We start from the raw sequence: 25,484 nt of genomic DNA on the forward strand, positions 1-25,484 counted from the left end.
GGAGACATCAATCAATGCCGGGGGGAGGGAGAGGAGCTTGGCCTGTCAATGAATGAGACTCTGTCCCTCTTGCTCGCTATTGTGGCACACCTGGCGTGGGAGGCAGGGCTTTGGTGTGTTTCTGAGGAGGTAGGCATGAGGCAGGCACTGTCAGGCAGAGCAGAATATAGCAGCCTGCCTGCTTTGTGAATTGTTCCCATTGTTCTTAGTGAATTCCCCCAGGAGTATAAAACACGTGTAAAAGATTTAGAGGCCCTTTACATTGCAAGAGTGGTGTAAAGGAGCAGTATTGTAAATGACAGTATAGCCTTATAAATGCTAATGGTGCTTTAGTCAATATAACTGGTCTAAATTTTTGGACTGAAAAATGTTCTTATCAAAATGTGCTCCATGAACTGTTTACTACTGACCTTTTTGGCAATGGTGAGTAGCCAATATAAATTTTGATTCTCCAGCCCTCACTTGCGCTTCAGTTGCCTATGATGTAATTCTGAGCATACGGCTGCATATATTTATTGACTGATAACTAGAAATAAAGGGTCAAAACTAGCTACATTACTATTAGACAAAGGCCATTTGGAGATTTCCTCCAGTGCTCCCCACTCCTATTCTCCATCCATCGCATAGTCGTTTAAATAAATTACCTAAATAACTGAAACTTACATGATTATATTGCGTTATTTTGACAAATAAAATATGCAGAATTTTAAAATGTGTGCAGAATTTTTAATTTTTTGGTGCAGAATTCTCCAAGGAGTAAATGGAGACTCTGTGAAGCAGGGTTCTACTGTATTTAAAAGTGTTTAGATTTCAGTGGTAGATATCACATTATAGGTCTTATTGTTCTCACAGCAAAAACATTTAGCTATTACTGTAGAATAAAATGTCATAAAAGGAAGACATGAGCAGATTACCTAAATATGGCAACAGTGGTTGTTTCTATGATCCGGTATAAGTACACTAACATGTACAGTTAACAAAGGGAACATCATCCTTCTAAAGATGAGAAGTTATAGTTTTTTTAAACTATGTCAAGACTGCTCAAAGCCCCGAATGGGCATTTATTTATTGATTTATTTTAAATACAAAATAATACTATATTCCATAAATACCATCCCCAGATGTGTGTCCTTAAAAGCACTGCATATAAACTAATATTAGTGTTTGGATTTATAGAAATATATTTCATTAATTTAGTCTTTCATAATATGGCCTATAGAACAAGACAGCGAGGCAAATATTACCATTAAATACATTTTTCTTGTCAATGCTGTGAATCTTCTGAAGGTCATTTCTAGCAAAAGCACGAGGATCTGCAACTCCAACTACCTAAAAAAAGAAGAACATTGTTATGTTCTGCAAACTGCTGTGGGAGTGTCAATACGAGAAAGATCTCCACAAAGGAATTCAGAGAACAGCAACAAAGTGATGAGGCAGATGAAGACATTGACTCAAGTGAAAATATTCCAGGAACTAAGTACAACCTGGCTTAACAGCTATATGGGAAGAGGATAACCATTTACAAGTATACATAGGGTTTACACATAAAGGAGGAAGAGGAATTATTTAGGACAGCGTAATTAAGATTACATACAAAAAGCCAAGTTCCGTGGTTATAAAGTTAAATTCCCAAAAGTTAGTAAATGCCAGATTTACAGTCACCCATGAAACCTTAATTCGGCTCCCCATGCATCTATCTTGTGCAGTGGTTACTCCTGAGGGAATTCTGTGCCAAAATATTAACAATTCTGCACAAAATATTTGAAAATTCTGCATATTTTATTTGTCAAAATAACACAATATAATCATGCCAGTTTTAATTATTTTGGTAATTTATTTCAAAATATCTGTCAGCAAGTATGTCTGTAACAATACAGACCCCCCCAAAAAAAGATTCTGTCAATTTATTTATTTATTTATTTTGACAAATAGATTCCTTACTAGGCATATTATTATAGAACTTTGTATCAGAGGGGTAGCCGTGTTAGTCTGGATCTGTAAAAGCAGCAAAGAGTCTTGCGGCACCTTATAGACTAACAGACGTTTTGGAGCATGAGCTTTCGTGGGTGAATACCCACTTCGTCGGTATTCACCCACGAAAGCTCATGCTCCAAAACGTCTGTTAGTCTATAAGGTGCCACAAGACTCTTTGCTGCTTTTATAGAACTTTGTGTAATTCATGTAAATTACAATACAGAACTGTATTTCCTGCACCTGTCAGAAGCAGTGCAAAGGCTTGCGGGGGTCAGGGAGAGGGAAGGAGCCTAGGAGTGAACCTGGAGGGTGTTGGGTGTGATGGATTTTTTGAGGGGTGGGGGTGGGATTGTTGGGGAGTTGGGAAGCCTCCCCCATGCAGATCCTGCCCGACCTCAAGCCTCTCCCATTCAGTCAGGCACGTCTGCCCCTGTCCCTGCACCCCCCATCCCCATGGGTCTCTGAAGCCCTCCCTCCCAGTCCCCAGCCTCAACGCTGTCAGCCCACTAGCTCCTGAGCCCATTCCCCAGTCTGTCCCTCCCCACTAGCTATTCTGAACCTGTCTGTGACCCCCCCAGCAGGCCTGTGTTCCCCACTCTATCCTAACCTGGTTCCGCGGGCAGGGTGCTGTGATCAGCTTCTACTTCTGAGGGAATGCTGCAGCACTGGGCATAGAACTTTGTATTTTCCTGCATAAAATATATTTTGCCTAAGAAGTGCTGCAGTTCTGCCTTTTGCCCACCAGAAGCTGCTCTGGCACCATAACCGTTGGCACCACAGCGGCTTACGGCAGAACTGCAGCACTTCTTAGGCAAAATGTATTTTATGCAGGAAAATACAAAATTACATGAGACAGAGGAATTCTGCACGTCCGCTGATACACAGAATTCCCTCCGGAGTCAGTGATGGAGACAGGTATCCTGTGATAATAGTGTGCTATCATTGTAATCAAGGTTGCACAGGCAGCCATAGGTCTGGGATTTTTTTAACATCTGAGCACATAACTTGGCAACCTCAAGAGTTCCCCCCTCCCCTGTATGTAAATTCATAGGGTATTTTTAAAAGGTAAAAACAAATTCTATTTTGTACAATTACATGATCAGCAGTAGGATTTGAACCCTGAACCTTAGCTAGTCCTGTAGTGCAAGCTTTGCCTAGGTTAGCTGGCGGCAAGAGAAGGGCTATGGGCCACTGGGAACATGTGCTGATCTGGGAGGGGTGTGGTCGGGGAACCCTCCCTAACCCAACTCTCCCCATTTCCAGCCACTGCAGCTGCTCCAGGCAACTCCCAGTCATTCCCAGTGCAGTATGTGCTGGGGATGGTGTGGGCCAGGCTAGTTAGAATGTTCGTGTTCAGTTATTTCAGCAGGCTGCCAACATTCTTCTGAGTCATACAAACAAGAGAAATGATTATTTTTAACAGTTTATATTTTAGAGAAACCTGAATGGAATTTAGTGAGATAAGTGCAGTGTGGACTGGTTTAAACCAAAGTGATTTAAACCACCACTTTTAATCCCAGCGTTCAAGTGGCTGCAACGTGCTTTTCAAAAGAGGGGGGTGGGGTGGAGTGTGACAGGGAGCGTGGGGGAGACAGAGAGAGTGGATTTTTGGAGCTGACACAGTGTCAGCTCCCTGCCTTGCAAGTTCCGACCCCTTCCCCCACCCCTCTCTCATTCACTAAATGCAAATAGCCTTTTGTTTTTTTCCTCACAGACCAGATAAGCAGCTGCTCCGAAACACGCCCCCCCCTCGCATGCGGTGCTGCTTCTCTCCTCAAGCAAACACTAGCTGTGGACATTCCAAAGGGATCCCCCTGCCTCTGCTCATTCACTGCAAATAGTAGCTGTGTTTGTTTTTTAGATAAGCAGCTCTGGGAGCCCCAAGTTCACAACAAAACAGAGAGTGTTATCTTTACTTAAAAAGCATTATGGGAAGGTTCTGGAGGTCAGTTACTGCGTAGTAAGATTAATCACTGTTTACACTGGCACCCCAGCGCTGCAGCACCAGCGCTGTTCTCTTTATTCCTCTTGTCGAGGTGGAGTACATGCAGCGCTGTAGCCAGGGAGATACAGCGCTGTATGTGCCTTGCCAGTGTGGACGGGGAGTGAGTTACAGCGCTGTAAAGCCACCACCAGCGCTGTAACTCTCCAGTGTAGCCAAGCCCTAAGTATCACCTTTGTGTTAAGTCTGGTATTTCTTTTTGCTAACCAGGAGGATACATCATATTAATTTATTTAAGCAATTATATAATTTAACTTACATTTATTCAGATTCATAATTTGTACTTTTTTACTATGCCAGAAAATGGTGAATGATGCATTTCTTATTTACTAGGTGATTAGTTTTTTACTTGTATGCAGTGTTGTTGTAGCCATGTTAGTCCCAGGATAGTAGAGAGACAAGGTGGGGTGAGGTAATATTTTTCATTGGACCAACTTCTGTTAATGATAGAGAAGTTTTTGAGCTACACAGAGCTCTTCTTCAGGTCTGGGAAAGGTACTTAGGCCTGGTCTACACTAGAGTTAAGTCGACCCAAGGCATATTACATTGACTTAACTCTGTAAGTGTCTACATTAAAGTGTTACTCCCACCGACGTAACTCACCCACTACACTAACTTAATAATTCCACCTCCCCGAGAGGCATAGCACTTAGGTTGATGTAGTTAGGTTGATGCAGTTTCAGTATAGACTCTGCATTACTTAGTCAACTTTACTGGCCTCGAGGAGGTGTCCCACAATGCACCACCGTGACTGCTCTGGTCACCGTTTTGAACCACACTGTCCTCTGGCCAGATTCACAGGAGCATGCCCTTCCCCTTTTAAAGGCCAGTGAATTTTTGACATTCCCTTTCCTGTTTGCTCAGTCTGGAGAGCTCACCTAGCAACTGCCCAGCTGACCATGCCGGTTCCACACTGCAGACAAACTCATCCCTGGAGTACACGGGAAGCGGTGGATCTCCTGGGTCTGTGGGGAGAAGATCCAGCTGTAGAAATATTGATATCGATGAGCAGATCGCTCAGGGCATGGGCAAGAAGGGCGTGTGACGCTCTGTACCTCAGGGGAACACCCAGCACCCCCATGTTAATCCTTGTAAAAGGATTGTGTGGTGTCCAATGCAAAGTTTCTTATGTTGGGTGTCTTCGGAAGGCTCATGATGCACTGAGCATTGTTATAGTGATGTTATAGTAACTGTTATGTGAAATTATAACCTGTAACATTACTGTATGTAGTTATGAGGCTGAAAATGTATCCTCATGGCTTAAAATAAGCCCAGGCAAAAACTCTCCAGGAGCAGAGGGGCAGTTCACACTTCATCAGGGCAGGTATGGGTCAAACCCAGCCCAGCCTCCCAGGAACAAAGGACACTGGCTCAGGCAGCAACAAAATAATCTGTTGGACTCTTGAGGGAGTCACCCCCCACCTTTAGGCAGTCAGGGACTGCGATGAGGTGATGCTCACCTGACTCTGAAGGGGGGGAGGGGGCAAAGCCAAGAGGGAAGAAAGGACATGATAAAAGGGAGACACGTTTGCCAGGCTCTTCCTCTCTCTCTCTGTCTCACCACCTACAGACACCACACCAAGCGACTGAAGCGCTGATCAAAGGGGAGAGCCTGGCTGTAGAGCAACCAGCCAGCCTGTGGTGAGAAACATCTAATTTTGTAAGTGCATTGAAAGTGTTAAGATCAGCTTAGAATGTGTTTTGTTTTTATTTCATTTGACCAAATCTGACTATATATGCTCTGACTTATAATCACTTAAAATCTACCTTTATAGTTAATCTGTTTTATTCTACCTGAAGCAGTGCATTTGGTTTGAAGCGTCTCAGAAACTCTCCTTGGAATAACAAGCCTGGTACATATCAATTTCTTTGTTAAACTGATGAACTCATATAAGCTTGCAGCGTCCAGTGGGCATAACTTGACACAACAAGACAGCGGCTCCTAGGGTTTTGTCTGGGACTGGAGATATTGGCTATTGTCATTCAGTTGCACAATCCAAGGAGCAGCTTACATGCCTGAGACTGTGCATGAACAGCCCAGGAGTGGGGGTTCTCACAGCCGAGCAGGGTAAGGCTGGCTCCCAGAGTCAAGGACTGGAGTGACAGACAACACTGGAGAGGAACATCACAGGGCTACATGAGGGACCCGCAGCAGTGCTGCATGAAAGTCAGGAGCTGTGGCAGGCATATCAGAATGCAAGGGAGGTTACCAGTCACTCTGGTGCAGAACTGCAAACATGCTGCTATTAAAACGAGCTGCATGCCATGCTCAGCAGCGACACATACCCCCAAGGATCCTGTGGATACTTCGGAGGAGTCAGTCATAGGAAGCTAGTATAAGGGGAAAAACAATAGAAGATAGTTGGCACTTTCTCAGAGAGACATTATTAAGGGCACAAGAGCGAAAGACAGGAAGTATAGAAAGAGACCACCCTGGCTTAACCAGGAGATCTTCAATGATCTAAAAATAAAAAGTCTTACAAAAAGTGGAGACTAGGTCAAATAACAGAAAATGTGGACGTGGCAGAGGTGCTTAATGACTTCTTTGTTTCGATTTTCACCAAGAAGGTTGGTGGCGATTGGACGTCTAACATAGGGAATACCAGTGAAAATGAGGTAGGATCAGAAGAGGCTAAAATAGGAAAAGAAGAAGTCAAAAGTATTGTGTCCTGTTCTGGGCTCCACATTTCAGGAAGGATGTGAACAAATTGGAGAGAGTCCAGAGAAGTACAACAAAAATTATGAAAGGTCTAGAAAACATGATCTATGAGGGGAGATTGAAAAAAAAAATTGGGTTTGTTTCTTCTGGAAAAGAGAAGACAGAGGGGACATAACAGTTTTCAAGTACGTAAAAGGTTGTTACAAGGAGAAGAAAATTTGTTTTTCTTAACCTCTGAGGATAGGTCAAGAAGCAATGGGTTAAATTGCACCAAAGGATGTTTAGGTTGGACATTAGGAGAAACTTCCTAACTTTCAGAGTGGTTAAACACTGGAATAAATTGCCTAGGGAGGTTGTGGAATCTCCATCACTGGAGATTTTTAAGAGCCGGTTAGACAAACACCTGTCAGGAATGGTCTAGATAATACTTAATCCTGCCACGAGTACAGGGGACTAGATGACCTCTCAAGGTCCCTTCCAGTTCTATGATTCTATGGGCCACTGGAGTGAATCCTGAGAACGAGGTGTTGGAGGAGAATACGGGCAATGGGGGGTCCAGTGTCACAGTGAGCCAGGACCTCTTTTTGACTCCAGAGTAGTTGAGCCAGTCCCTACAGTCCAGGACAAGTGAGCCTGAGGCAGGGAAAGGAACTGCTGATGAGCATGCAGTTTGCTTTGATATTGCAGGGACACATCTGTTCATTTACTCTTTTTTAATAGTGTTAAAAGAGGTAGTGAAATAACCAATAGAGGTAGAGTCGCTATCTGCTTCTCATTTCCCTGTACAGCTAGGCAGAGGGTGATGCCGTATGGGATCTGGGGAACACTTCAGGATATTATGAATACTAATATTATGCCACGTAAGATATCTGCAAAAAGGTTATAAATTGCCAGATGATCTCATTTGTGTGTTCATATCACCTTTGTAGTTTGGATTAGAGATATGTCTGTCTGTATTACAAAACCTGTGCTATGCTTCTGGGTGATACCCCTAGGCAGTTTGGCAACAGAACTGCCTAGCCTGCTTGATGGCCCATTAAGGACCATCAGTTATACAACTGACCCATTGAGAGAAGGCAGACACTCTTATGACTCAGCAAGGCACGCAAGGGACATGCCCATAGACAGAACTCTAAGGCTTTCAAGCCATGTGCTAGGCAGCTTGTTTGAAACAAAGGAAGCACAGGCCACATGGCAAAAGACTATAAAAGGCAGCTGCATCTTCTCCACTTTGTCTTCGTTCCTGCTTCTTACCTCTGGAAGAACTTTGCTACAAACTTAAGCTCTGAAAAAAGGACTGAATGACCTATCCAAACTATGGATGTGATCCACATGGACTTTCAAATCAGCAAACTCACCAATACTGTGAAGAACCTGATCTATGGACTCTGAAGTCTTTGTATGTATGTGATGGTTTTACCATCTAACAACTCTCGTCTTGTTCTTTCTTTATAATAAATGTTTAGTGTTAGGCACTATAGGACTGGCTGGCAGCGTGGTATTTTGAGTAAGATCCAAACCTATACTGACCTGGTAACATGGCTGACCCTTTAGGGTCAGAACATTCTGTATGGGTGAGCAGAGTTTAAAGTAACTTCTCACTGTACTGGCCCTAGGTGCTGATTGTGAGCCAGAGAACTGGAATGCAATAACGGGGGCTGTGTGATTTCTTTTTTGCTTCTTGATAACCAGTGGAGTGATCAGAAGCACAGTTTGTGACTGGTTGGGGAGTTTAACTTCAGTGTTACCCACCAGTGTTGGGAGTATCTGCTCTCCTTTTTGCAGCCTGCCCTGGCCTTAGCATTTCCAGTGAGGGCTACCCTGGGCCATAGAGAGGGCCCTGTGGAACAGTTTATGTCCTCCATAGAGATCTCAAGGAAACTGCCCCAGAGGTAGTCTGCAATCCTCTGCCGAAGGTTGCTAGGGAGAGCAGCCTCATTTCTTCTGCAGCGGTAGGACACTTTCCCAAGCCACTCAGCAATTACTTCAGCAGGGATCATGGCAGCACACAGACTAGCAGCACTTGGACCTTGTCTGCAGCCACATGGTGCAGGAGCTGTTCCGTTTCAGCTTGTGTGCCCTTAGGAGTGAGATCAGCTAAAGTCACTACTGTCTGTGGAAAACTGTGCCAATATTCAGTGTAGTTGCCCTGTCCACATATACTCATGCCCATGAGTTCCCTCCTTATTATGCCACCTTGCCCCCTACCCTCCGGGCCATACGCACCATGGCTGGGACTGCCGCTGTGCTCTATGAATCCTAAGCAGAAGAGAATGTAGTGCTTGTAAATCGTGTGGATCAAGGGGAGTGAATACACTCACAACAGTACTTCTGTATACTGTAGCTAGGGCTGTCAAGTAATTGAGTTAATTGCATGAGTTAACTGCAAATTAATTGTGATTAATCACACTTACAATAGAATACCAATTAAAATGCATTAAATATTTTTGGATGTTTCTACATTTTCAATATTAATTTCAATTACAACACAGAATACTAAGTGCACAGTGCTCACTTTATTTTTTTTTTATTACAAATATATGCCCTGTAAAAATGATAAACAAAAGAAATAGTATTTTTCAATACACCTCATACAAGTACTGAAGTGCAATCTCTTTACCGTGAAAGTAACTTAAAAATGCAGATTTTTTTAAGTTACATAATTGCACTCAAAAACAAAACAGTGTAAAACTTTAGAGCCTACAAGTCCACTCAGTCCTACTTATTCTGCCAATCGCTCAAACAAGTTTGTTCACATTGACGGGAGATACTGCTGCCTGCTTATTTACAATGTCACCTGAAAGTGAGAACAGGCATTTGTATGGCACTTCTGTAGCCAGCGTTGCAAGGTATTTACGTGCCAGATGCGCTAAAGATTTGTATGCCCCTTCCATGCTTCGACCACCATTCCAGAGGACATGCTTCCATTCTGATGATAGGTTCTGCTTGATAACAATCCAAAGCAGTGCAGACTGACACATTTTCATTATCTGAGTCAGATGCCACCAGCATCTGATTTTCTTTTTTGGCAGTTTGGGTTCTGAAGTTTCTGCATCAAAGTGTTGCTCTTTTAAGACTTTTAAAAGCATGCTCCACACCTCATCCCTCTCAGATTTTGGAAGGCACTTCAGATTCTTAAACCTTGGGTTGAGTCCAGTAACTAGTTTTAGAAATCTCACATCAGTATCTTTTCTGCATTTTGTCAAATCTGCTGTGAAAGTGTTCTTAAACCGAGTATGTGCTGGGTCATGATCCAAGACAGCTATAACATGAAATATATGCAGAATGTGGGTAGAACAGGAGACATACAATTCTCCTCCCAAGGAGTACAGTCACAAATTTAATTGACGCTAGTTTAAAAAAAAAAAAAAAGCGTCATCAGCATGGAAGCATATCCTCTGGAATGCTGGCCAAACCATGAAGGGGCATACAAATGTTTAGCATATCTGGCATGTAAATACCTTGCAACACTAGCTACAAAAGTGCCATGCAAATGCCTGTTCTCACTTTCAGGTGATACTGTAAATAAGCAGGCAGCAGCATTTCCCATCAATGTAAACAAACTTGTTTGTGTGAGCGATTGGCAGAATAAGTAGGACTGAATGGACCTGTAGGCTCTAAAGTTTTACATTGTTTTGTTTTTGAATACAGGTTTTTTTTAAACATATATCTACATTTGTAAGTTGCACTTTCATGATAAAGGGATTGCATTACAGTACTTGTATGAGGTGAATTAAAAACACCTTTTTAAAGTGCAAATATCTGTAATAAAAAATATAAAGTGGGCACTGTACACATTGTATTGTGTTGTAATTGAAAATAATATTTGAAAATGTAGTAAACATCCAAAAATAGTTAAAGTAAATAGCATTGTATTGTTTAATGTGATTAATTGCAGTTAATTTTTTAAATCACTTTGTTAAACTATTTAAAAAAAAAGGAAAGCAGCATTTTTCTTTTGCATAGTAAAGTATTAAGTCAATGTTCAGTTGTAAACTTTTGAAAGAACATACAACATTTTGTTCAGCGTTACAAACATTGAGAGTTATTCACAACCTCCATTCCCAATGTGTTCATAACTGAGGTTCTACTGTATATCTGTTTGCATGTGTTTGGAATAAAAGTCTATTTATGGAAACTTAATTCACTTTTATTAGTTCACAACACAGTGGTTTGGGCTGACATTCACAGATAATAGCAATAGGTGCATTTGCAATGTTATACTGCTACTACAAAAAGCAGTCATTACAAGGTTCATACTGCCGTGGAGGGGAAAAAAACAAACAAACAACAACCCAATGACAGGCACCCAACAAACCACACACATTACTGTGGTTCATTATTAAAATGGTCTTTCAAAGCCTCCCTGAGCTGTATAGCTCCCTGTTGAGCACTTCTTAGAGCCTCTACCCTGACAGAAACTTCTCCCCCTTTGCTTTACAGATATTATGAAGCACACAGCAGGCAGCTATAGCCATAGGGATATTTTTTCCACTGATATCTAATCTCATGAACAGACAAGGCCAGCAGCCTTTCAACCTGCCAAAGGCACATTCAACAGTCACTCTGAACCAGCAGAGCCTGTTGTTGAAGTGCTCCTTGATGCTGTCAAGGTGGCCGATGTAAGGCTTCATCAGCCACGGGAGCACGAGGTAGGCTGGATTTCTCAGGATCACTATTGATATTTCCCCATCCCCAGTAATCCTCTGGTCTAGAAAAAAAAAGTCTCTACTTGCAGCTTTCTGAACAAGCCTGTGTTCTAAAAGATGCGTGCGTCATGCACCTGACATTCCTGCACTGATGTTGGTAAGATGTCCCTGGTGGTCCACCAGCGCTTGCAATACCATACAAAAGTAGCCCTTTCTGTTGATGTATTCTGGGGCACAGTTGTCTGGCCCCAAGATAGATGGCACACACATCCTTATCACCCCACTACAGGTGGGAAACGCCTTTGCTGCAAAAGCAGCATGTAGTGGATGGTGACCGCCTTACTCCATACTCTCTGCTCACAATCTGCAGCCCCTCCTTGAGCATGTCTGCCTTACTCCTCCTTATCCGAGAGAGGTGATCAGCCAGTGTGTGGGAGACAGTCATGGGCACATCTGCAGCTGCTAAAGAAACAATAGAGGTGTTATTGTCAGTGCACTTATACCCTTGTTCCAAACAAGCAACAAGAGCATCTCTCTCTCTTTCCCTTGGCGCACGCCTGAGGTTAACCGAGGCTGCAAGGGTCCAGCTGCAGACTGGGACTGTATGCTGCTGCCCCGTGTGCTGCTATCCTGCCTGCTGAAGTAATTGCTGAGTGGCCTCCACAGGGGAAGAAACAAAGCAGCCCTCCCAAAAAACCTTCAGCAGAGGATTGCAGATTACCTTCAGGAAACATTCCGAGAGATCTCTAGGGAGGATTCATGGGATACCCCATTGTGCATAAACAAACTTTTCCGCAGAGCCCCCTCTGCCTAGCTGTACAGGAGAATGAGAAGCAGATAACTGTTTCTGCGCTGGTTATTTCACTACCACTTGTAGCCCAATTAAAAAAGCAGTATATGAGCAGATGTGTCACTGCAGTATTGAAGCAGAGTGCTTACCAGAGCTTCCCTCCCCTGCATCCGGCTTGCCAGGGTTGGCCTGCTGGGACTGGCTAGACAGCTCAGGACTCAAAAGGAGATCCTGGTTCTCCATGCCACTGTGTCTCCCTGTTGCCTGTCCTGCATTCTCCTCGTCCAACACGTCATCCTGTGTTCACTCTGGTTACCAACAACTCCAGCCCTTAAGTACCCACAGGGCTCTTGGGGTGGAGGTAGGGTCACTGCCAACGAAGGCATGCAGCTCCCTGTAGAAGCAGCATGTTTACAGCTCCGCACCAGAGTGTCTATTTGCCTTCCGTGCCTTCTGGTACACCTGCCTCAGCAACTTGATTTTTACGCTGCACTGCAGCGTGTCGCAGCCATAGCCCTTCTCCACCATGCCCCAAGCGATCTTGCCATAGATATCGAAGTTCCGTGGCTGGAGTGGAGCTGCGGTTGCACATCCTCCTCTCCTCACAGACCCAGGAGACCCACCATCTCCTGTGTATTCCAGGCAGAAGCACATTTGCTGCATGGAGCCAGCAGTCAATTGGGCAGTTGCTAGGTGAGCTCTCCATGCCCAGCAAACAGGAAGAGCAATTTCAAAACTTCCCGGGGCTTTAAAGGGGATGGGACATTCTACCTGGCTACAGGGCAGTGGAGTTGAAAATGGTGACCAGAGCGGTCACAGTGAGCATTGCAGGACAGCTCCTGGAAGCCACTTTAGGCAACATAAGCTACGTCTAAAGGGACACTGCCTCAGTCTAACTAGGCTGCAAAAAGCTCTGCCTATCCTCCAGGTCGGTGTAGCAGGCGAGTTAAAGTGGCAGGAAGAACACTGCGGTGGGTACACCTCCACAGTTAGGTTGCCATAAGCTGCCTTACGTCAACTTAACTTTGTAGTGTAGACATGCCCTAATTTTTTTACTTGTGATTTGTCAAGCTGAAATTCAAATTCAATTAAAATGCACAAAAAAACAGCAATTTAGTTTTATTTAACTAATAAGAAAGTCTCTTATGTATCTGGCACATTTAAGAAGAATGTTTATCAAAACCTGTTTTGCATTTAAGACTACATGATTAATTAAACAAAGTATCATCTGTAGTTAATGAACTGAACTGATCATGATGACCAGAAACATCCTTCAAGATTTTAAGACTATTAGATCTCCTCTCAAAGCTAGTTTTTACTCATAGATTGGAAGAAGAAACAAGCTTTTCTGCTTTTTCAACTCCCACTGGCTTCTTTGAATGAATTATAGTCACCAACTGAAAATATTCTCTCCACACTTGCAGAAAAGACTACTGCTGTTAAAAGCTGGTTTAGCACTTCAGCTAATTCTAGTTCAAGAGTTTAGCCAGTGACTTGCACCAGTTCAGCAATTTGACTTTCTTTAAAATGTAACAAACACATATTGCTTAATTTTTTTAAGTTTAAGGGCTTACCCTACTTAGTCACAATTTCAAATTTAATTTTAAATATTCAAATTAAAAAATCTGATTTAAATACCCCCCTCCCTTTAAAAAAAAAAGTCAGCAATTTTTATCCACCCTGGACAAGTGAAAGGCACATCTCTAGCCCAGGGTTTTGCCATGGAGGGCTTAGTGTTTCCTCAAAAAGAGACCACAAAAATCTTTCATAATGGGTAGCTTTAGGAAGCCTAAATCAAGGGGTCACTATTAGCAACAATAAAATAAAAACCACACAGCATTTTACATATTCAAAACACTGCTAACACTTTAACCTATGAGTCCGGAAAGACAGCTTAGCAAAGAGAATTTCAGGCTAAATTTCAGGGAAAAAATCCTGACAATCATTTAATAGGTTGCAGAAATATCTCCTCATTAAAGCCACATCATTTAGGGTATTTAAAACTTGACTGAATAAACCACCACACCACTTACTGTAGGAAACGATCTTTAAACTGCAACAAAAATAATGAAAATAAAAACCAAGCTGGCAAACAAAACAAACCAAGCATCAAATCAGATAATTAAGTCTGACACTGAACATGTAGCTCAACAAACCCAAGCTCTGTTGAACCATCAAGTGGAGCAAATTCAAAAGGTGGAGACCCTCTACCATGGACACCTTCCTACTGGCTCCAGAGAACAACTGTATCCCAAATGATTTCCATTGCTGTGATGAAGTATAGGACAAGAGGTCTCTCAAACCTTTAATGATCTGGGCTCAAGTTGTCTAAGAAACCTGACCAACTTGATCTGGAAGCATGTCAAAGACTTGTGGCACAGAGATGCCTGGGGCAGCCCTCACCGGAAATGCCAAGGTCAGGGAAAGCTGCAAAGGGAGAGCAGATACTCCCAAGACTGGTGGGTAACGCTGAAGTTAAACTCCCCAATCAGTCACAAACTGCGCTTGTAACCAGGAGTGTCCCCCACCCCCATTTGCTCTTTTAGGTGCAGGCTGAACCGTATCCTGTTATGTCGTTACAAAGCTACGAGCCGAGGAAAGCCCCAATGATGTTAGATGCTTGCTTAAAGCTGCATAGCTCTATATAATCAATTGTATTCATGCTTATGAACATGTAATCGATTGATGTAAGGAATGAGTGAGATAGTGAGAGTAACAGCCAATGGCAAAACAAAGAGGCAAATATCCCCTTTTATGGAACCATGATATTATCTTGGTGAAGGTATAAATCTCAAGACAGGCGGCCAGGTCAGGGGTACCAACAAGGAAATGTAAGAGCACGCTAAACTCTGGACTGGACCGGAAGCAGTAGAGCCATCCCGCGGGTCCGAAGGGACTTCGGGACTCTCATCGCATCAAGAGCACTAAGAATTCAGGGACAGCAATGGGCCAAATAGGCCTGCCAGAGACCTGCAAAGCACATTGGCAAGAAGTAGGCAAAATCCATTCAATTAGCATGGACGCTGACCAGACTCTCTCCTCTAGCTACTATCACCAACATCATAGTGATGATATTTCAGCCCAATATGTTACACTATTTCTCTGGGTGGCTTCACGTACACATTGATCAGGAGGGGCATTGAGAACTCTCTGTGCAAGAGCCCTTGGGAAGGAGCAGCAGTTGCCCAACACTATCCTCTGCATCTTGTACAGAGGGAGGAACAAACCACTGAAGGGTCATTTTGTCTATCCCTACAGGAGGCTAAAAACCTCAGTAGTGAATGGCATCAAAAGACAGAAATAATTAGTAGAATCAGCTTGGCATCTTACTTGAGATCAACTGTCAATACAATAAGTATCTCTTCCATTCCCAAATCTGAAGCCAGATTGATAGGGATCCTGGAAATTGACTGAGCTTAGTGCAACTGTACACAAAACAAAACCCATCACCACCTTCTCAATCTTCCATTAAAAAAAAAATATTCAAGACTGTGATATAGTTGGTGAATTTTCAGAGCAAGTCAAACTGCTATTTGTAAGACTTTGGACAGCCTGTTAACCTCAACAAGAAAATCATTAACAGTTTCTTGTAATAATGGGTCTAAAGTCTTGTTACTGACTTTAACCAGCCATGGAAGACATTCTTCTAGTACACAAATAATTGTCACTGCTGTCTGAGAGTATGTCTACATTGCAACTAAACACCTACAACCAGCCCATGTCAGCTGACTCAGGCTCACAGGGCTCAGGCTGTGGGGCTTTTTAACTGCGGTGTAGATTGATCTGAGACTGGAATCTGGGCTCTGGGCCCCTGCAAGGTGCAGAGGCAAAAGCCATAGCCACAAACTCTTGCTGATCCGCCTGAGGCTTACATTTGCACTGGTTATTCTACTGGAGCAAATCAAGTCATTACAGGACTAACAGGATCCTCCAGCTTGTTTTAGTAATTCACAAAAAGCCAAGCATCTTATCCATTACCAGAATACAGGTGGCAATTGTCTTATTAGCAACTGACTGTATGTTAAACAGCATGTGTGGAAGGTTCAGGTCTCTGCATGCCATTGCCCCTACTCCCAAAATGAAGTCATTAGCAAGATCAGTGGGACATTCCACAAGTGAGATTAGCAAGCACCACACCTTGAAAATAGCCACAGTCCTGGCAAGAGAAGCTAACAACTGCAGGCACCTTGCTACATGAGAGGATCCTGTGCCATGGCCACTCCTCCAGCACTCACTCCTGTCAGCACTAATCAGAAGTGGACAGCAGAGCAAAAACTAAGTGCAGGAAATCTCATTCTCATAGTACCATGATTGGGGTGGGGAGCAGTTTGGCATTTGTATAACAAAATCTGGTTTCCTGACACAGTTAAACTGAAGAGGGCATGATGGCAGAGTAGGCTCCTGATATGTCTAACAAGGAGCTGGGATTAGACTCTGCTCCTCAATGTCCTTGACTACCACCACCTCTATTGCTACTTTAAAGAGACAGGAGGACGATTACAATTACAACACTGCTAGCTGTTGGAAAGGGTGCTCTCAGATCCACTGTCCAAAACCCACAGGTACTATACCACGGACTAAGAAGGTGCTGGGGGCACGGCCCAGACTTTGGCCTTTAAGTCTTAAGTTTACTGTTGATTTAGTCAAGAGCTTTTTTAGACTGTGCTCGATGTAATTTAATAGCTGGAGAACATGACTAGCTTTTTTCTAGTAGTGCACTTGAACAGCAGCTCTGTGTCCCTTGTTCTCTTTCACCGATTGCTCACTTGCAGTCGGATCTATAACTGCTGCAGGTAAGTACAAGTGCTCAAAGGGGACTTGTTTTAAATCAAAACACCACTTTCATGTAGGATAGTGAAAAAGGAGGGAAGAGTCTCCAACTTCAGTTTTGTCAGATTGCCTGTAAATGCTCCAGCTTAACCATCTCTAAAAACATGCTGCAGTTCCCCAGCAGCACGCACACGCCCAGTCACTCTAGCTGCAGTTCTGAACTTTAAACTAAAGGAAAAACAATGGAGTGCTCACACTCAATACAGGACTTTCAGAAGGTAAATATAGTAGTTAAAAAACATCACTTTTCTAACACAAGGCATTGCGAATGCTATGTTTGAAATTTAAAATTCCTGCTGTTATGAGTTATGAACCAATAAAAGAGTACAATATTAGGAAAAGATCTGTATTCTCATTAACAACTTTCAAACACTTGAAGTAATTTACCTCACATTTTATATGGTGATTGCTGCAATTCAAGAAGAACTCTGTTCAAATTAACCATAAGACATATGACCCCTTGAAAAAGGTTGACAGCATATGACATCTTTACCTTCATTCGATTGGGAAAATGCACAGCAAAATAAGAGTAGCATTTTCCCCGGCATCCAGCTCCAATAATCAGAACAGTTACACAAGGAGGCATCTCTGCTCGGTCATCTACCTAGAACTAGAAATAAGACAATGTTTTAGAATCATCTAGGTTAAAAACCCCACCAATATTAGGCGTATTTATTTTATGGTGATTAAGTAAGGCTTATGTCAGCACTATCTGACGTAAACATTAGAGCATGAATTCTCAGGCATGTCCTCCCCAGCATCCCACAGATGCTTCCTTTTCCCTTCTCACTCACTGCACCTTTTGTTTCCTTCTTCCTCAAGCAAGCTGAACTTTAAGGTCACAAAGTTATATACTTAAAAGTCAGGAAGTACCAGAATTGAAGTTATGTATGGAACCTAAATTTTGTTCCTTCATATGCACACGTTAGGATAGTCTTTAATGTTATCATCAATGCCTAGCTGGTTTAGAAACTTACATCTCTCATTTTGACAGTCAATAAGATTTGAAAATGAGATTTAGATACCTAAACTAGCTAGGAATTGCAATGCTGAGCACACCAACTCTTAAACACCATGACATTTCTGAGCCTAAAAGCCTCAACCAAGGTCACATCGGAAGTCTGTGTGAGAGCAGAGACCAGAACCCGGACGTCCTAAGCCCTAGGCAAACCCCTACCTTCCAGGGCACGCGTCCTCCTAGCCATGCCAAACCCCAGGCAACTTCTACCTCAGTCACAGGGCTGGCACCCCGCCTGCCACAACCCCTCCCTCAGTCACACAGCCCCTACCCCCTTCAACCGCAACCTCCGCAGGGGCAGAGACTCACCCCTGCCCTCGGGAAGAGGGCTACCCCCCCCATGACATCCATACTGGGGAGACCCGACCCCAGGCTCGGGGCCGCCACCCCCCGGGGGAATGGGGGGGCAGAGACCCGACCCCAGGCTCGGGGCCGCCACCCCCCGGGGGAATGGGGGGGCAGAGACCCGCCCTCAGGCACGGGGCCGCCGCCACCCCCCCGGGGGAAGGGGGCCAGGGACCCGCCCTCAGTCACGGGGCCGCCGCCACCCCCCCGGGGGAAGGGGGCCAGGGACCCGCCCTCAGTCACGGGGCCGCCGCCACCCCCCCAGGGGAAGGGGGGGCAGAGACCCGCCCCCAGGCACGGGGCCCCACCCCCCCGGGGGAAGGGGGGGCAGAGACCCGCCCCCAGGCACGGGGCCGACACCCCCCGGGGGAAGGGGGGGCAGAGACCCACCCCCAGGCACGGGGCCCCACCCCCCGAGGAAAGGGGGGGCAGAGACCCGCCCTCAGGCACGGGGCCCCACCCCCACCGGGGGAATGTGGGGAGCAGAGACCCGCCCCCAGGCACGGGGCCCCACCCCCGCGGGGGATGGGAAGACAGGGACCCGCGGCGCTCGGATCAGGACCCGCTCTCCGGGCTCACAGGGCTCACCTGCCGCTCGGGTCCCAGCCGGCAGGAAGCCCCGGCTGCCCGGCGGCAGCCAATCAGGGGCAGTCCCTGGCAAGCAAGGGAGCCCATTGGTTGCCGATGCGTCACCGGGGCGGGTCCGCTGGCTGGGCGGGGCCGCGTCTGGCCAATAGGATTCAGGAGAGTAAAACCGTATTGATTGTTGTCGGCGTTGCTGCGCCTCTCGGCGCCCCGCAGTGCCCGCGGGCTTCGTGCATTACGGGGCCGGCCGGGCGGGCGGGAAGTGCCCAGGGCGCTCGCGGCGGGTCTGGTTCTCAGGCTGGTGGCGCGAGGCGCTTTGAACCCCGCTTTGCTGCAGGTCCGTGTCGGGTGAGCGCGCGCGGGGGGAGGGGCTCAGCGCCCGGCCCGGTTCCCCCCGAGCCGGCGGGCGGCAGTTCGGAGCGGAAAGGGGCCCGGCCGCCCGCCCGTGCGGGCCCGTGGCGGTGCGGAGCCCCGTGTGCGCCTGAGGCGCGGCCCCAGGGCGCCGGAGGGGCTGTAAGGGCCGCAGTGGCGACGTGACTGACCCAGCATCGGCTCCTCGCCGCCGCCGCCTCCTGCTGGGCAGCGCCCGCCTGTGCGAGCTCAGCGGCCTGGCCGGAGGGGTGAGGCCCTGCCGCTCCCGGGCTGGGCCAGGCTCTGCCCCGCTATCGCGCGGGAAAGCGGCGCCCGGCGGGTCGGAGCGCGTTGGCTGTCCCGCGGGTTCGCCTCTCGCAGGGTCCGAGGCGGTGGCGCCCGAGGCCAGCGTTACAGCGAGGTAGAGGGGCGTTCGAGAGGCAGCATTAGTCTCGTGAATAGGAGTTAATTGGAAACGGTTTCTATTGTCTGTAATTAGTGATGCACAGATCAGTTGCCTTATTCCCCGGGGCCGAGCGTCCAGGGAAGCTGTGCCGCGTGTATTTGCCATTCCGACCAGGTGAGTGACCGCACAGCACACACCTCCTGTCACAGGCTGAGCAATGTACTGGGCCCAGTGACCCTTAATGTCACAGCCCGTTGGGATCCCGGCGGCGGGCGCCTTAATGCGAGCAGGCCCCATTAACAGAGTCTGGGCACAGTTCCACCTGTGCCTAGTTTTCCCCTGATGCCTGTGACAGAAACCCTGTATGAAGCCCGGACCAGAGGAAGCAAGTGAACAGGCTGAAGTCACTGGACTAGGATCAGCTGAATACAGACTGAAGTATCATGGGGTTTAAAAAAAAAGGGGGTGGGGGTTGCCTAGTCTTAATATATGTGAGACCCAAGCTCAGGATATGATCTGGAGGGAAGTTCTCCCTATCACCTAGGTGGAAAGGCTGCAACAAGTCCCTTGAGAGAAAAGGAAATGCTGGGAGATTTTCAGAGGGCTAGGACGACTGTGTAAGCCCTGGGAAGGGCAGATGGACTGATCTGTGAAACCTTGCTGGCCAGGGAAGGACTGATTGTGCTGTAGGTGAGCCAAGTTAAATGTTTCAGTGTGTTTTTGGCTTAATAAAGCAAACCCCAAGAAGCAGAACACTAACTGAATCGTCTGTTGTGCAGCGAGTGAATACCTGTAAGGGACCAAGGCATCGGCAGTCTAGCCTAGCAGTCACAGCTAGGCTGAGGTCTGCCCACCAGGGATGGGAATTGCTGGGCAGGAGTTGGAGGGATCACAAGGCCAGGCCCCATAAACAAGAGTCAGAGACCAGAGATCAAAGGCAGTACCGGGCTAGAATTGAGGGGTAGGAATCAGGGTCAAAATCAGGCTGAAGTCAGAGACGAGAAGACAAGACCAAGTCTGACATAGCAGCAAGCCAAAGTATGTGTGGTTAACCAGACAACTTCCTGGGGCAACCCGCCCCACTCACTCCATTTCCCCCCCCCCATCGCTCACTCTCCCCCGCCCTCACTCACTTTCACCGGGATGGTGTAGAGGGTTGGGTTTTGTGAGGAGGGGCTCTGGACTGCGCCTGGGGCTGGAGGTTGGGGTGCAGGGTGCGGGTTCTGGGAGGGGCTCAGGCCTGGGGCAGGGGATTTAGGATGCAGTAGGGGGTATGGGGTGTTGGCTCTGGGAGGGGGTTCAGGCCTGGGGGTTAGGGTGTGGCCTCCCACCGGGCAGCACTTACCTCCGGCAGCTCCTGGTCAGTGGCGGGCGCAGGGAGGCTAAGACAGGCTCCCTGCCTACCCCAGCCCTACACCGCTCCTGGAAGGGGCCACGTGGCTCCGCATGCTGCCCCTCTCTGCAAGCACCATCCCCGCAGCTCTCCTGGCCAATGGGAGCTGTGGGGGCAGTGCTTGCACACAGGAGCAGTACGCAGAGAGAGACCCCTTGCCCCCCCGCCCCTGGGGCCACGCTATCCCCTTCCAGGAGCGGCGCAGGGCTGGGGTAGGCAGGGAGTCTGCCTTAGCAGCAGTCACACTGCACCACCGGAGATCGCGATCAAGTGGAAGATCCTCTAGGATTGACAAGTTGATCGTGAGCGACTGGTTGGTGACCACTGCCTTAAAGCAATCCAGCCACTCAGACACCCAAATCAAATATGATGAGGATTACTGAAAAATCGTATTCATCAGATAAAAAAGTTCTACCAATTCCAAAGGATCGGACACATTACCTCCCAGGTTAATGAATATTCCAGATTTTACCCAAATACACACTTACAGCCAATTGTTATTAACGAAACTAAAATTTATTAAAAAAGAAGAGTGTGTATTGGTTAAAAGATTAGTATACATACAAACGAGTACAGTTCTTGAGATTAGATTCAGAATGGAGATGATTAACTTTGTAGTTACAAAGAGTTCTTTCAGAAATAGTCCAAAGGTTATAGTCCAATGTTCATAGTCAAGGTGATTCCAGATGAGGACTGGAGATCTCAGTCTTGGGTTTAAGCTTCCCCTGTATGAAGCACCAAGCAGATCTGAGATAAAAAGGATTGGGACCCCAGGCATCTTTATTCAGTTTCAAGTCTTCTCATGACAGCTCGGAGTCTTCCGACGAACAATAGGCAATTATGGGGACATTTGAAGTAGATCCATTTCCTAAGCATCACCGGTAATTACCCACACAGATTAATTTAAGGCAATTGCCTGTTTTCCATCATTCTCAGGTGATTCGCAATATATTTCAAAGAGAGACGAACACAGAGATGTTACTGTGTTTACAGTTCATCTAAATGTTAATATGTCCTTTTGATCTCTGAATCAATAGCAATAGTGACAGACAGGAACTGTCTATTTACATGGTTAGCATCAAACGAGATATGAGTACACACACACAATTAGTATTACCTCTACTTTCTAATAATATAGGTTTGCATTTCTAGCCTATCTACCATGGAATGGCCTTAATTACTATTTACGTACCTTTCTAACATCTCTCTAATGGGTGACTGGGTCAGATATCCTGCCAGATGCTTAAACCTTTCTGGCCATACATTACACTTTGTATAAGATTTGTTGCAATTATATAACAGTGGTAGCAACAATGATTTGCATGGTCATATGTTAATTAGATAGCATCACACCTCTAACATGAGATGGGTGTAGAAGGGAGTAAATAGAGCTCCAGATACACCTTAAGTACCTTCCAATTTTGACATGAGCTGTGTTTATACTGAATTCTCTGTAAGGCCAAATTAGTGATGCATGCTCTGGCCCAAGTTAAAAACAGTCTGTACTTTGTGAAACACTTCAGTGATTTCAGGGTTTGGACTATGTGTTGACTTAACATAGCCATTAATGTTCTTCAGAGAGCACTTACTTCAGCCAGGAACGCTGTGAGCTGTTGTGAGCTATTGTGCCTCAGTTTCCCTTTTTGCATAGCAGTCCAAGCTTGTAATGGTTTTTCTGCAGTGGAAAATTTTAGGCATGTGGATAGGCATTAGCTGAGAAACCTCAACATTATTAGACTTTCTAATGCAAAGGGTGTTCTTCCTGAACCAAACAGCATAATTATAAGGGTTTCTATTACAGAGTTTGTTTCCATGTACCATTTCAGCATGTTTCAGGATTTTCCCACAAGTCATACACATTGTACATTTTTACAGTTTTTGGCATCAGTAACACATTAGTCACAAGGTTTCCAACACATACACAACAGTGCAGCATGTGTGTAATCTACTGCTACAAAAGTGGTTGTTAGTTGAAGAATTCATTCCAAATCATGTAGCAAATTCCTTTTGCAGCTTATGCATTGGCTCCTCCACCGACTACAGCTGCAAACCAGGTTCTTCGCTGCATGGAACTGACTGAAGAGATGCACATTCCCTCAGACCTTGTCAAGGGTAGGTTTACAGTTTGTGCTTCCAATAACTCAGACTTACTTCTGTGATGATACAGCAGATGGTAAAGGTATTAGCCAAGGCTGTCAGTTTATGAGCTCCACTCAAGAACAGACTAAAGTTGTGCTCGAATGCAAAGACGAAAGTCAGAATGAAGGTGGAAGGGACTATTACAGAGCTAATCACAGACATGGCATTGTTTGCTTGTCTCGTGATTGTGTCCAGATCTCAGCATGATGTTGATTCAGTGGTCCCCAACCTTTTTCGTCTGGCGGGTGCCGGACGATGAGCCACCGAGGACTGTCGCTGGCATCCGCATCCAATGAAATGCTGCGCGCGCGTCGTCGATAGGTGTCACTGCCGATGCACCAAGCAGCAGCATCATCAGAGGGCACACGCAAAAAAATCAGCAGCATTTTGGCGAGGATGCCTCTGGATGACGCTGCTTCTTGGCGGCATTTTGGCAGATGCTCGTCCGCCGGACAGTACACGGGCACACATAGATGCCCCGGCAGGTGCCATGGCGCTCGCGGGTACCGCGTTGGGGACCACTGTGTTGATTTATATGAGACTTAGGGAAAGTACAAGTGTTCTGTTGTATTACAATTGCTGTTCGAATGCAACAGAACAATGCATATGTGCCAGGCAAAAAGCACATCTTGCATCGTCTTCCTAAATCAGCACCTACTGACGTGACCAGTATCTTATGCCAGTAGAGGCCTTTCATCAGAGCAATCATAGATGTTATGGCTGAGGTCAAGCTCTTCACAAATCAGAAACTGTGAACACATGCTGAGATTTGGCTGAACACTTTATGATGTGGCTATGAAGAAAATACTGGACCTATGATGAAGTCCACCTTGTGTTTGGCATGAATGCAGAGGACTCAATTAAAAATATTACCAGAAAGAAGAGACTCCATGGTATTGCAGCTGTCCAATACAAAATCATTGACTCCATGAACATCTCCAATGTCACAATGAAGAAACTGATGTCTCATACTTGCACGAAAGACAAGTTAACCACGTACATTGCAGGGAAAATGCTCCAGCATGTGAAGAATTATTCAAAGAATTTCTTCATTGCAAGACAATGTATCTGCTGCCTTGCACTGTTCTTCAACATTCTTCATAGTTCCCAGGAGGAGAATGACACTGAAATTATCTTGCATGGCATCAGTGCCACATAAGAGGTGATACTAAACTCTAGAGTTTTGCACAAGACACAGCTGTTGTAGTGCTCTCTAAGATGCGCTACCCAAGTCTTCAGCAAGATTCTGGTTTTGTGCCTGCTGCTGGGAAACAGAATTGCTATGTGTCCCTCTCAGAGATGTGTTCCTATCACTTAGCCCATTAAAAGACACTGCACCACCAAGTTTCCACACCCTTTCAGGATGTGACACTACTGGAAGGTTGGCTAGAAAAGACCAAATTATCTTACTGGCAGGCATTTGATTCAGCTGCAGAAGACTCTCCTCCCTCACGGTGCAGGTGGTGGAACAGTTGAGATCGTCACTGATGAGGTTATAAATGCACTGGAGATATTCCTATGCCAAGTTTACCATTTGAAGGCCAACTCCACAACACTTCCAGAATTACTTTGGTGGACGTTTCCAGGCAGGCAAACAGAGAAAAATTGCCACCAGCAAGGGGTGCATTTATACCAGCTATCAAGAGGGCAAATTATCAAGTAATAGAATGGCTCCAAGATGATTAAGTGCACCCAAAACTACCCTCTCCCTTATCAGGTATAGATGAGTCTTGGGGGATGGATTGATCACAGCAATTATGTGTGAACATAAGAGCTGCCATGCTTGGTCTGACCAATGGCCCATCTAGCCCAGTATCCAGTCTTTCCACAGTGGTCAATGCCAGGTGCTTCAGAGAGAATGACCAGAACAGGTAATCACCAAGTGATCCATCCCCTGTTGCCCACTCCTAGCTTCTGGCAAACAGAGACTAGTGACACTCAGAGCATGGTGTTGCAACCCATGCCCACTCTGCTTAATAGCCATGGATGAACCTATCCTCCATGAATTTATCTAGCTCTTTTTTGAACCATGTTATAGTTTTGGCCTTCACAACATCCCATGGCAAAGTTTTCCATAGGTGGACTATGAGTTGTGTGAAGAAATACTTCCTTTTGTTTGTTTTAAACCTGCTGCCTATTAATTTTATTAGGTGACTCTTAGTTCTAGTGTTATATGAAAGAGTAAATAACGCTTCCTTATTCAATTTTCCACACCAATTATCATTTTATAGATCTCTATCATGACGAAGGGGGGCTGTGTTCCAAGCTGAAAAGTCCCAGTCTTTTTAATCTTTCCTCATATAGAAGCTGTTCCATACCATCATTTTTGTTGCCCTTCTCCAA

General features: G+C 45.7%; 1 protein-coding gene across 7 annotated transcripts in view; it reads right to left on the reverse strand.

Moving 5' to 3' along the window:
• LOC120375049 (uncharacterized oxidoreductase YjhC-like) overlaps window positions 1-18,985 on the reverse strand; it is a 62,116-nt gene extending 43,131 nt beyond the window's left edge. For 2 of the 7 annotated variants that reach the window (XM_039495627.1, XM_039495633.1), the window contains exons 1-3: window positions 18,232-18,308; window positions 17,398-17,514; window positions 1,245-1,329 (exon numbers count right to left, since the gene is read on the reverse strand). In XM_039495627.1, coding sequence (XP_039351561.1) covers window positions 1,245-1,329; window positions 17,398-17,490 — 178 coding nt within the window. In that variant the 5' untranslated portion in view covers window positions 17,491-17,514; window positions 18,232-18,308. Of the gene's footprint in view, window positions 1-1,244; window positions 1,330-17,397; window positions 17,515-18,081; window positions 18,149-18,231; window positions 18,309-18,761 lie in introns of those variants that run through there. The other 5 variants (XM_039495628.1, XM_039495631.1, XM_039495629.1 and 2 more) reach the window with 5 other exon arrangements.
• Window positions 18,986-25,484: the final 6,499 nt, after the last annotated feature.

The sequence above is a fragment of the Mauremys reevesii genome, linkage group 11, assembly GCF_016161935.1.
Source record: "Mauremys reevesii isolate NIE-2019 linkage group 11, ASM1616193v1, whole genome shotgun sequence".
Classification (NCBI taxonomy): domain Eukaryota; kingdom Metazoa; phylum Chordata; order Testudines; family Geoemydidae; genus Mauremys; species Mauremys reevesii.